We start from the raw sequence: 13516 nt of genomic DNA on the forward strand, positions 1-13516 counted from the left end.
AGTCGTCATGGGTGTCGTTTTATAGGTTTTGGGGGGCGCAGATTTCGAAAATGATGACCATTTTGGAATCCAAAATGGCGGCCATGCTTTATGTCATAAAAGTCGTCATGGATGTCGTTTTATAGGTTTTAGGGGGGCCCCAATTTTGAAAATGATGACCATTTTGGAATCCAAAATGGCGGCCATGCACTATGCCATAAAAGTCGTCATGGGTGTCGTTTTATAGGTTTTGGGTGGCGCAGATTTAGAAAATGATGACCATTTTGGATTCCAAAATGGTGGCCATGCACTATGTCATAAAAGTCGTCATGGGTGTCGTTTTATAGGTTTTAGGGGGCACAGATTTCGAAAACGATGACCATTTTGGATTCCAAGATGGCGGCCATGCACTATGTCATAAAAGTCGTCATGGATGTCGTTTTATAGGTTTTAGGGGACGCAGATTTCGAAAATGATGGCCATTTTGGAATCCAAAATGGCGACCATGCACTATGTCATAAAAGTTGTCATGGGTGTCGTTTTATAGGTTTTACCCCTAAAACCCTGATTTCGAAAATGATGACCATTTTGGAATCCAAAATGGTGGCCATGCACTATGTCATAAAAGTTGTCATGGGTGTCGTTTTATAGGTTTCAGGGGGCTCTGATTTCGAAAATGATGACCATTTTGGAATCTAAAATGGCGGCCATGCAGTATGTCATAAAAGTCGTCATGGCTGTCGTTTTATAGGTTTTAGGGAGCGCAGATTTCGAAAATAATAACTATTTTGGAATCCAATATGGCGGCTATGCACTATGTTAAAAGTCGACATGGATGTCGTTTTGTTGGTCATGGTCATCATTTTCAAAATCTGCTCTTCCTAACACCTATAAATCAACATCTATGACGGCTTATATGACAAAGTGCACGGCACACATCTTGGATTCCAAACTGGTCATCATTTTCGAAATCGGCACTTCCTAAAACCTATAAAACGATATTCATGACGACTTTTGTGACAAAATACGTAGCCGCCATCTTGGATTATAAAATGATCATCGTTTTCGAATTCTGCACTCCCTAAAACCTATAAATCGACATCCGTGACGACGCAAGTTATCTTTATTTTCAGATCTAACAAATTGCTACAGAATACAAAGGACAAAAAAAGAAGCGAGGCGGTAATGAAACAAGCAAAAATACAGATGATTCCTCGACGCAGTTGGATGCTTCTTAAATTGTGTCCAGATTTTTTTGTCATAAAAGTTTTTATTTTTCACATATTACTCTCACAAGTTCCGTGACATTTCGACCGAATTTTTTAAGTAAATGTTTTTGTTTATCTATGAGGATCTCACTAGAATAATATAATCAAGGTATGTTTAAATATTTGATGATTGAAATAGTAACGCAAAAAAAAAATATATTTGTGTCTTATATTCCTGCCGAAGACTTTTATTTTTCCTTTTCCTTCTACACTAGTTTGGTCAAGTAATAAGAATTTAGGGCTTTCAATTTTATTTTGACTTCTACAACAGTAAAGCTACGAGGCCATGTTTGGTATCGTTTTCGTATAAATGCGCAGTACCAAATTTAGTTATGGTATCACATTGACACCATTCCAAAGTAAAAACATATAAACTTACTTTCTTTTAAACTCCTCTTCACGCTTAAACTGCTGAACAGTTTTAATTTAAATTTAGTAGACATATATTTTGAGTCCCGAGACAGGACATAATAAGTTACCTCAAAAATCATCCTTTAAAGGTGTGAAATGAGGTGTAGGGGATAATTCAGAATTGACTTCTTGAAGTTAATACTGTTTAAGTTTAGGTTTGAAGTCATGTTTTTTTTATAATTTTTAACTAAATCAAAGTTGGGTCATTCCAGGTGATTTCAACAAATCGAGTGTGCCGTATGATTTTTGATTTGAATAAAAAAAATTTAGGATATACTTCATGGTGGCAGAAGTGCTGAACCACCACCAGTTTTTTTTTTTATCTTTTAATTTCCAAGTTTTGCCCATTCGAAGTTAACAGTGGGGTTAAATTCCTGCTTGTACAAAATCAGACCTAACTTTTTTTCTATAAAAGGTAACGAAATAATTATTACTTTTTTTGATTAGGTAAGAAATGTGGATATTATACTGTATGACAAAATTTATCTGAATTAACTACAAAAAAAATGGTGACCACCCGAAGTGTATACCTAATTGGTCAATTATTGCAATTTTAAATTGGTTCTTGTGCCAACCCTGGTGCATATCAAATATTACTTTTTTCTGAAATATAAAGTACTTGCCGTGTTCATCTTGTAAAATTAATATAATTGTGTTAGATCAATTACTTCTAATAGAAAAATATAAGTGAAAATTGAGAAATTCGAAAAATGCTCGTGTTTGACTCTAAAAAAATCCATGTGGAAGATAAAATAAAAATTTGATTTTAGTCAGCAAATATAGCTGATATCTTCGTTAATTAGATTTAGAAAAAAAAGTTTTGTTATTTTGCCTATTTTTTGAAATATGATTTTTTAAACTGCTCGTTTCATACATTTTCGCTCTTGTTGTATTTATGCAGATTAAAATACATATGACCTTAAATATGAATGAATTCGATGGAAAAATATAAATAAAATCCAGACGATTGCAATTTACTTTATATATTTATACAAAAAAAAATCATTTGCAAACCTTTGCTACTTCAAAATTTTCTGAAGTTGAATAACGTCTCACTTTTAATTCATTTTGAGAAATGGGAACGAAGCTATGATAAGAACGTGTATTTTTTATGGTCCTTATATTTTTAAATCGCTCTGATAGATATACCTCAGCTTCTTCGACATCTGATTTTGAGACGAAAAAGAACTTGATCCCATGAATTTGAACAGTCAACTATTAATAACACAAGCACTTACTACAAAGAGTTTGCACCACTTCATTATCTCCTAGATAAATACGATTTCCTATAGAACTTCGATAAGGATTATTGGGCCGTTTACTTATGTTCGTAAATTAGCCATGTAACATGCAAATAAAGCTTGTTAACAAGTCAGGAGGCGTCGGTTATTCACTACACGGCTAAATTAAGAAACATTCGCAACTGATTCACAATCCTTGTCAGGTAACAGTGCATTGTCGAATTTCTACCCTCATTAAATTTAGAAATGAAATTATTGCCATGTCAAAAAAAATATTTGAACATAAAAAAAGTAAATAATATCCGTATGACCAATTACCGTCCCATTTTTATTAATTTATAACATAAAACATTTTGTATCGATAGTTGTAAAAAGTAGCATGTTAAAAACATCATATTTCAAAAAATAGGCAAAATAACAAAACTTTTTTTTCTAAATCTAACTAACGAAATTATCAGCTATATTTTCTGACTACAATCAAATTTTTATTTTATCTTCCACATGGATTTTTTTAGAGTCAAACACGAGCATTTTTCGAGTTTCTCAATTTTCACTTACAATTTTCTATTAGAAGTAATTGATCTAACACAATTATATTTATTTTACAAGATGAACACGGCAAGTACATTATATTTCAGAAAAAAGTAATATTTGATATGCACCAGGGTTGGCACAAGAACCATTTTAAAATTGCAATAATTGACCAATTAGGTGTACACTTCGGGTGGTCACCATTTTTTTGTAGTTAATTCAGATAAATTATGTCATACAGTATAATATCCACATTTCTTACCTAATCAAAAAAAGTAATAATTATTTCGTTACCTTTTATAGAAAAAAAGTTAGGTCTGATTTTGTACAAGCAAGAATTTGACCCCACTGCTAACTTCGAATGGGCAAAACTTGGAAATTAAAAGATAAAAAAAAAACTGGTGGTGGTTCAGCACTTCTGCCACCATGAAATATATCCTCAATTTTTTTTATGCAAATCAAAAATCATGCGGCACACTTTTTAATTCAAATTTGTTGAAATCACATGGAATGACCCAGTTGTAGACCATCCCAAATTTAATGTAAATCGGTTCAGCGGTTATTGATTTCCCGTACAAATTTCCACGCCACTTTTCACACCTTCAAAAGATGATTTTGGTTATAAGATCTATCCTATGTCCTGTTCCGGGACGCAAACTATTTCTATACCAAATTTCAACGAAATCGGTTCAGCGGTTAAGCGTCAAGAGGAGTTTAAAAAAAACCGGCCAAGTGCGAGTCGGACTCGCGTATTAAGGGTTCCGTACATTAAGTCCAACTCGCGCTTGACTGCACATTTCTAATAGGTTTTCCTGTCATCTATAGGTAAAGAACTATTTTGTGTATTCAGACGCACGAGTGATCCCATAAGAATTCCGTTTTTGCTTTTGAGGTACGGAACCCTAAAAAGATATTATTTAATTTTGTGGAATGGTGTCAATGTGATACTTTAAATGGATTCAGCAACCCAGATTTATACGAAAACGATACCATACACGGCCTAGCACCTTCACTGATGTAATATATCAAGATAACATTGAGAGCCCTAAATAAACTTTCAAGAGCGGATATCTCAAAAACTATTCAACATATCGAAAAAAATGACTGAATAAACTTGTAACAAATTAAATTAACTTTCATTTTGTATAAGTGGCCATGTCGCTAAGATGCATAGTTTCCGAGATATAATCGAAAAACCGGAAAATGGGACCTTCAAAGCCCCCTCTCTCCACCCCGCTCAAGGGCTACGGCCGAGGACTTTTGATATGTTCACCTCCTAACTTGTCCAAACCAAGTTAAGGAGTCAAAAATTGTGTTCCGAGCATTTCCCTCTACAACTTTATTGAGCATTCGTTGCCTAACCTAGTAGCGTATTGCATTTCTTTAAAAACTTTTCTGTAAAAGGTTGACGGGTGTTGGGTGTTTATATGGTTTTGGTCGATTTTTATCATTCGCATCGCCCATGATGACTTACTAGAATTACAAGCACACGAGACACTAATAGTAGTTTGACAAACCTTGGTTTTCAAGAGGTATTTTATATTGACATTTGCTGTCACAAATTTGCTGTCAGATTTAGTCGCAAACCGCACGCAAAGTGCACACAAATGTGTCGACACCTTGTTACGGAAAAGTGTACACACGGCGACGACACTTTGTTTCGAAACAATTCTAGACACATTGTGTGGACTCTGTTACGACACATCTGACATTTAGTTACCACTTTGATGATTCTGCGACTGGAATGGTTATATGGGCATCCATAGCTTTTAGAAACAAATATATTCGTAATTAAAACCTAAAATAAATGGCTTTATCAGGATTTGAACCTGGGACCTCCTAGGCCGTCAAAAATATCAAATCAAAAACTAATTTATAAAGTTATAATGCCGCCCGGGCCCTCGGCGCACGCGCACGATAACGATCCTCCAATATCCGGCGATAGCATCGGGAGGGTTAAAAGAGACTCTTCAGGAAGTAGAGGGTTGAGTGAGGGTTATAATGTGCCCACTATGTACTTAATGGTGGTCTGTGTGCTTTTAATTTTTAGGTGTTAAGTTTGATATATTTTTGTTAGTGTCTATCTAACAATGCTTCATACTGCTTGCATACCTACTGTACCTACACTTTAATCTATATCTGTATATGTTGGTAAAGTAAATTAATATTGATTGCTTGACAGATACTCAATTCTCGCTCCTCAAGAAAGTAAAGAAGGCATATCGTCGTGAATAACTGCAAAATTTAGTCAGTCTATCTATCCTTCCAGAAGTAAGTAGGTACACCAGATAGAACAGCTCCAGACCGGCATATGAAGCATTCGTACCTCGTCACACGTAGAGCAGCGGTGCTTGAGCATCTCAGCGTGATGGCGGCCGCAGTACAGCCGCCCGTCCTTCCAGAAGTACACGAGGTCGACGAGACACCTGGCAGGAGGAGCAGACGAAGCAGGTGGTCTTACCTCGTCACACGCGGAACAGCGGGGCTTGAGCGTCTCAGCGTGATGGCGGCCGAAGTACAGCCGCCCGTCCGTCCAGAAGTACACGAGGTCGACGAGCAACTCCTGGCAGAAGGAGCAGACGAAGCAGGCGGTCTTACCTCGTCACACGCGGAGCAGCGGGGCTGGTTACATATCAGAATACCGAAAACTGATTTACCTAATGTTGAATCACCTATGCTTGATTCACCTATTTTTAAATTACCTATCGATCATTTTACCTAAACATTGACTGACCTAAGTTTATAATACCTAAGCTCAAATAACCTAATGGACGAAACACCTAATGCACGATGTACCTAATGCACGTTTTACCTATTGCAGGCGGCGTAGCACGGTCGCGTTTTTATCCCTTGTCACCATGCCTGTCACGTTCTAACAAGTATGTAAGTGCGAAAGGGACGCCCATAGTGATAGTCGATAAAAATGGAACCGTGCTGCGCCCGCAGGTTTCACCTAAAGCTATTATACCTAATGCACGAATCACCTATAGCTGATATACCTAATGGACGATACTCCTAAAGCTGATATACCTAATGAACGATGTACCTAAACTTGATTTACCTAATGGACGAAATACCCAAAACTGTTAAACCTATCGCACGAAATACCTAAAGTTGATATACTTCCTGCACGAATTACCTAATGTCGATATGCCTAATGCACGGAATACCTAAAGTCTATACACCTAGAACAAAATTCATATCATTTTGCCGAATGATCAAGTGGCAATTCCACCCAATAATTCGTATGATTTCCCAATCTTACAGTAGAAACTGTTTGTTCGGACAACAACTTAAAAATACACTTTTTGAAACGCTACTTTTTAGGTAGTAGAATGATTTTGTAAGTCTGATACAAAATTAGTTATCTTATCCTATCTTATCAAAAACTTAATTTTTGTAAGTTAACATCATGACGATGAAATAAAATTCAGTTTTGGCACTGTTTGGTCGCAGTTAACCTAACACGCTCCTCCTCGCTTTACTCGTCGTCGCACCTATCTCGACTCTGGCAAATGACTAGACCATAAGGTCCAAAGGTTTAGCCAAATTATTCAATTGGCTAATTATTTTTTATTATAATATAAATTATAATAAAAAATAATTAGCCAATTGAATAATTTGGCTAAAATATGTATACTAAATGTTGTATGTCCTAGTAATATTCTACTAAAGAATAATTATATTTTTTATTTTAGGTACATATTTCGTTCATTAAGTGCATCGACTTCAGGTATTTCGTGCATTAGGTGTATCGAACTTAGGTATTTCGTTCATTAGGTATGCTAACTTTAGGTAATTCGATCATTAGGTATACCGACTTTAGGTAATTTGTGCAGTAGGTATGTTAACTTTAGGCAATTCGATCATTAGGTATACCGAGTTTAGGTATTTCGTGCATTAGGTATATCAACATTAGGTGTTTCGTGTATTAGGTATATTAGCTTTAGGTATTTCGAGTATTAGGTGTTTCAACTTTAGGTGAATCGAGCATAGGTATTCTGAGCTTAGGTAAACCAATTGTAGGTGAAACGTGCAATAGGTAATTCGTTCATTAGTTGTTATGAGCTTAGGTTAATTGATCATTAGGTATTTTAAAAAATAGGTGAAACGAGCATAGGTGATTCAACATTAGGTAAATCGATTTTCGGTATTCTGATATGTAACCGCGGGGCTTGAGCGTCTCAGCGTGATGGCGGCCGCAGTACAGCCGCCCGTCCTTCCAGAAGTACACGAGGTCGACGAGCAACTCCTGGCAGGAGGAGCAGACGAAGCAGGCGGTCTTACCTCGTCACACGCGGAGCAGCGGGGCTTGAGCGTCTCAGCGTGATGGCGGCCGCAGTACAGCCGCCCGTCCTTCCAGAAGTACACCAGGTCGACGAGCAACTCCTGGCAGGAGGAGCAGACGAAGCAGGCGGGGTGCCAGCGGGCGGCGGGGCCGGCGCGGGCGGCCGACACGCACATGTCGCCCGCGGACATGCCCTCCTCACACTGTGGACAAGGATATGGTAAAGGTTAGTCGATAATAAATTGTCATACGAAATTTTTTTGTCAGTGTTGTTGTTCGGTGTGCGACATTTACCTACGCCCGCTTGCTATGATCCACGTTTTTAATTTTATGTATTTAACAATTCACATACAATGTTGAGACTTCGACAGTAATAAGACTACTTTTCCATTACAGCTAATGAGCAACAGATATAGTGCATAATTATTTTCCTTCGTATTTACACGGAACGCACGAATATGTCTTGCTATTTCAGTCAGTCTCGGTACAAAAGGTACTGAGGTTGACTGAAGTGGCATGACAAATACGAACGTTTCCGAGAAAATACGAAGGAAAACAGTTATGCACTACATCTGTACACTAATTTACATAGAAGTTTTACATAGCTTCGTTGCTGAGGGCCTACTGCGAACCACGTTCGAAGTGTTGCCTCCCTGTCAACCTTACGGACAAATTTACAAGTGCGATAAAGAGGCAACACGTCGAACGTGGTTCGCGGTAAGCCCTCTGCATCTATGAAAAGTATGAAAACATAGCTTTGCTTAACTCTAAGTGGTGAAGTACATCTTTTAGTTATGGGGATTAGCTACAAAAATATCGTAGGTACAATTCTTTCCCCAGATGTTACTAATACAGCCCCGAACTTAGATTCCATGCAGGTAGAATGTACCTCAAATATATAATTATGTTTTTGATCTCGATTAAGATTGCCTTTTTTGCGTAATGCGGTACAAGACGCGTCGTAAACGACTTTGTTTTCATGTGCGGCTGGTGCACTTTTATTTCACTTAATTGGCATAAGGATTTAATCAGCGTGTGAACTGATGATAACGCCGTTTTATTTGACTTAGAGTTTGGTTAAAAAAGGTGCCTAGCTTAGCTTCGTAAGTCCCCGCGTATTTGTACAAGTGCAAATGAAATTCGAGTTATTAATTTTTATAGAAATAAAAGTAGGTTCCAAATTCAAAAGCACTAGAATTGTCCTGGGTTTTACGAGGAAAAATTTTATAATTATAGCTACTCAATAAATTGGGATGGTGTCTTTGTGACCTGGTGGTCTATTGGCGTCAGCCACGGATGCTGAAGATGCCGGATGCTAATTTTGCTACATATGCGGCTGTGACTTCAAAGTGACTAAACAAAAAACTAAACGAAATCTATTATCTATTCATTGCACAAACTTGCAATGTTTTTGAAATCGAAAGTGAGTTTTTGTCGAGCTGTGGACAGTTCCAGACAAGATTGCAAACATCGAAGTGTCAATACTAATTGTCATTCCGACAGCAAGTGTCATTGATACAATGTTACGGAGCACATACTGATACACTAATATTTGATGATAATATGCTTCATTCATATTTATCTCATGCCGAATTGGGCTTGGTCGAACATTCTCAGTTCTGTCAATAAGAATGGTGTGTTTTTTCTGTGGAAATTTAAATGTCCTTAGCTCGTTCTAATTCTAATTTTGTAATTTTCTTGATATGCCTATATATATTATAGAAAGCTATGTTTTTGGTCTTGACTTTGGGGACTAATCTCGGTGGCAACTCAAGGAATCGCATTCGATCTGACAAAACTAGGTACTTATGTATATAAGTATAGCGGGTCCGTTTGCGGCTCAACTCCATTTTTACCCCCTTTTTCTTAGTGGAGCTATAACGTTTCTAAATTTCAAGATCCTAATGTCAACCGTTTAGACAATGCGTTGTCTGTTAATATCATAGTAATTAAAATACTTCTGTTTCTACAAGGTACTTATTTAGATTTGCAAGCAAGATGCGCTGCGATTGATTTCAAATTGAGATCGATTCGTAGTTCAGATGCCACTCCCGACGACTGACATAATCTTGTTGCCACTATGACATAGTTGATATAGTGATGTAACGATCAGCTGACGGTGACGATGACCTCGGTGTTTGGGATTCCAGTGATGTTTGCATTAGGATCTATTCAGCGTTGAATCACGCAAAATAGTTTGTCGCAAGTGGTGGTACCAATGGAAAAATCTCAATGATACCTACATTAAAACGGTCATTTTATTTAAAGTTGTATTTTTGGTTAATTTAGAAATTTTCATTATTTCTATTCAGAATCGTGAGCTCCTTCGAGCCTGATAGTTAGGAGAAAAAGTGCGCAAAAATTTCCATTCGATCTTTCAATTCCGTTATCGTCATATAAATACTTAAGTCTATGAAAAATGGTAAAGGAACGGAAATAAAAATCCTGGGACATTTTTTCTCCTAATATGAGGATAGATAGATCTCGTGATTTATTGGCAATGTGCTACATCACTGAAAAAATATCGCGTATCTACTAGGAAGCATTGGTCAAATTTAATGCTCTACGCAAGTATACATATTTATGATCTCCAACGTACATCCGTGTTGGAACCATTCCAAACTGTATTTGGCGCTCGTCCTTGATACTTAAGTTGGTGATCTTTATTTAATTTTGTACATAAAAGGCAACCAAAATCATAGCATTCAATTGTGAATACACATATCAGTGCAGGTGGGCCTGATAAACTTCAAAACCAGACCGCGTAAAAAGCAATATACAACTCTATAATACTCATCTCAAAGTTCAAAGTCGTATGTAATGGATAGTAGTAGTGAAACCTTCGTGGAAGGTTGATACGTGCCTGGGCGTCGGTTCCCGAGTACCTCAGAAACGCGAATCGCAAAAAAATGGGCCCAAAGATGCGTGCACGAATCAGTTATTTGGGTGTATGCCGAAATTAAATAGTTAAATGTAACGTCTAATTTAGAGTGATGAGATTTAAAGTTGAAAATTGGTGATATTTTAACAAATGCCTAAGCCATTTTGATATTGCCAAAACTTGTTTTGGGAGTCACAACCAGATCCTTAGCTCCTTCTTCTCATGTTAGGATCCTTAGCTTTCGGGTACGTACTACTTACAGGAATGACACTTTTTTCTGTCTGTGTGGTAGATTTTAGTGCTAAGGCCGCGTGTTAGTTTGCCTCATGAGCTCATGACACTAATCATTTATTTAAGTATTAAAATGTCAGTAATTGCATTCATAATATTATTTATCTAAATTATGAGGTCTGATGTAGCTGAATTGTTTATTTAGATTTAGATATCTCATAACAATCAGATGTGACATCGTCATCGCACAGAGCTGGGCGAGGAGAACGCAGCCCGTAGCGCGGATATAGCTACTTCCACATAGCCGCCCGTCTGGCGGTGACTCATGCGCCCGCGCAAGCCATAAGCTGTTGCCTCCTAACTGTGTAGCTACTTTTAAAAATGGTGGAAAAAGCCTTAAATCAACAGCAACATTTGGGAGTAGCAGATTGTGATATGATAGAGATAGAATTGAGGAACTTGCAACCAAGCTTGATTCCAATATCCGTGCCAGATCGGAGCCAAAAGCACCTTACCTACATAATCCTGGAGAGATTTTCGAAAATATTTATGATTTCCCACTTCAGTTGCTACAAATGCAGACACAAATGTTGGTCCTTAATTGACATAGACCTACTTAAGTACCTTTTTTGACTTAATATTCTGTGTTTCGATCGATGGTCAAAATCGGCACTGACTTACAAGCACTATCCGGAAATTAGACCTTTCGTGTTTTCTTGATCGTGTTACATTACAAAATTTCTTGTGAAGTCATCACTTGATCAGCTTATGACTTGCACCAGAGGCGTTAAACTATGCGCCTCATTGTGCGTCGAAGAAAAGGCCTTATTCAACTTATATTCTTTCTCTACATCTTAACTAGTAATACAAACTCCTGTTCCCATGACTTCATACTTTTGACGCCTTATCCTTTTCATTATTAAAATTATACGGATGAGAAGGAAAAGTAGAAGTTATTTCATAATTGCAAAATATTAAATGGTTTTTCATATGACGCAGATAAACTATGAAACTCCCAATCGGGTTTTTATCAACGTCATATAACCAAATTATGTAGGTATTAGTCATCTTATCGAGTACTTGTAACTATAATATAATGAAATCAGTAACAAGTTCAGACATGTTTAATTTCATACGCTGTGTTTTCCGGTTGATAGCCGAGATATTGAGAACTTCGAATATGCAGGAGCGATAGAAAGGCAGATAACGTAATTTCAATTTTAGTTATTCGCGGTAGGCCCTCAGCTTTTGGGTGCTTGGATGTGTGTGGGTTCTTGTATTTCTTTTTCAGTATTGTAACATCGATCATTGGTATCCTAACACAGCTGACTTAAAGTTATTTTGCATTGTAATTATTAGGTCCAATGAATCTAATTTCTAGTCAAAAACATTTTTAGTATGAGTTTCATTCCCGTGGACATAATAACTTAAACTTAAATATCAGCGAGTATGCCTCCAACAAAGACTTATGTATATCATCTATCTATGACAAACTAAAGGATCTGATGAAGATTGCGGAGGTATACTGATGAAGTGATGAGGACAAAGTAGGAGTTTATTGTAAAGATACATATGTAGGTCAGGGGACCATTTTTTCCTAATAGGTAGTATGATGAAGAAATGTGACAGTTACGTTGGTATTGCCAAATTATTTGCATTTAAAATTGTATCCGAGTAGCCTGAGGAGTTTGACGCCTTACCGACCGAAGGAAGTGCATTAACAGTCCAACAGTAACTTTAATGTAACGTTAGTCATAAGGCACACACTTTCACTGCTACGTGCCCAGCTGGTTAACTACTTACAACACCACTTTACCTCAATACTGTATAATTTTGACCTCTGATTATGCAAAGGTATAATAAAAACAAAGGCCAAGTTATGATAGAGACCAGCAAACAGACGAGCACACAACGTGTTAAGAATAGTAGAAGAACGGAAGAGGATGTGACGTCAATGGTCGTTGTCGTAGTCTCTGGGAATGCAAAAGCCTTTTTTTTGGTGTGAGTCATCTCATTCTGGCAAGGTCGGACATCAAGGACCTGGTGTGGCGGAACACTTTGAGGGTCGCATAATCGACAGAAAAAGTCAGTAATGTGTTTTCAAGAGGTTTTCAATGGTTCCTTTTTCTGAATGGATTCCTAAGGTGTTTGACTACCGAAGTTTGCTAGATATCTAAACACAAAAATCAGACCTTCAAAACGGTAATGTTGAATCTAAAGTTAATTTTGTTAAAGGCAAGTAAAAATATTAATACTAAAACTGCTTTGGGCCTTCAGTCATAAACTATGGACCTACATCTGTTATAATATAAACATAATTACTTAACTATTATGTGTATAATAAAGTGTTTATAATTCAAACAATGGAAGACAGAAGAAGAAATTATTCATCACATTAAAAAGTAATCTATTGAACTGCATAAAGGCTATTATAGTTAGGTAGATACTTGACCGGCGATCGATCGTTAGCCACACAACAACGAATAGCACTGATAGATCTCCCCGACGGATTCAGACCACACCTTAAAAAACAATCAAATCTCAATCACGAAAACCAACGCAGCTGCTAATTTGTCAAAAAACACAAGTCGGTGCAGCTAAATCAAACAGATCGTCAATGACCCGCCCTGACCATTATTTCGCAAAGAGCGCCGACTGTACTTCGCAGTCCTCACCCAATTTAATG

The 13516-nt window shown here is 37.1% G+C and overlaps 1 protein-coding gene across 2 annotated transcripts in view; it reads right to left on the bottom strand.

Moving 5' to 3' along the window:
- LOC134671689 (protein prickle-like) overlaps positions 1 to 13516 on the bottom strand; it is a 209489-nt gene that overhangs the window by 14083 nt on the left and 181890 nt on the right. For both annotated transcript variants that reach the window (XM_063529508.1, XM_063529507.1), the window contains exon 7: positions 7718 to 7921. In XM_063529508.1, the coding sequence (XP_063385578.1) occupies positions 7718 to 7921 (204 nt within the window). The remainder of the gene's footprint in view (positions 1 to 7717; positions 7922 to 13516) is intronic.

This window comes from Cydia fagiglandana, chromosome 16, assembly GCF_963556715.1.
Source record: "Cydia fagiglandana chromosome 16, ilCydFagi1.1, whole genome shotgun sequence".
Lineage (NCBI taxonomy): Eukaryota > Metazoa > Arthropoda > Insecta > Lepidoptera > Tortricidae > Cydia > Cydia fagiglandana.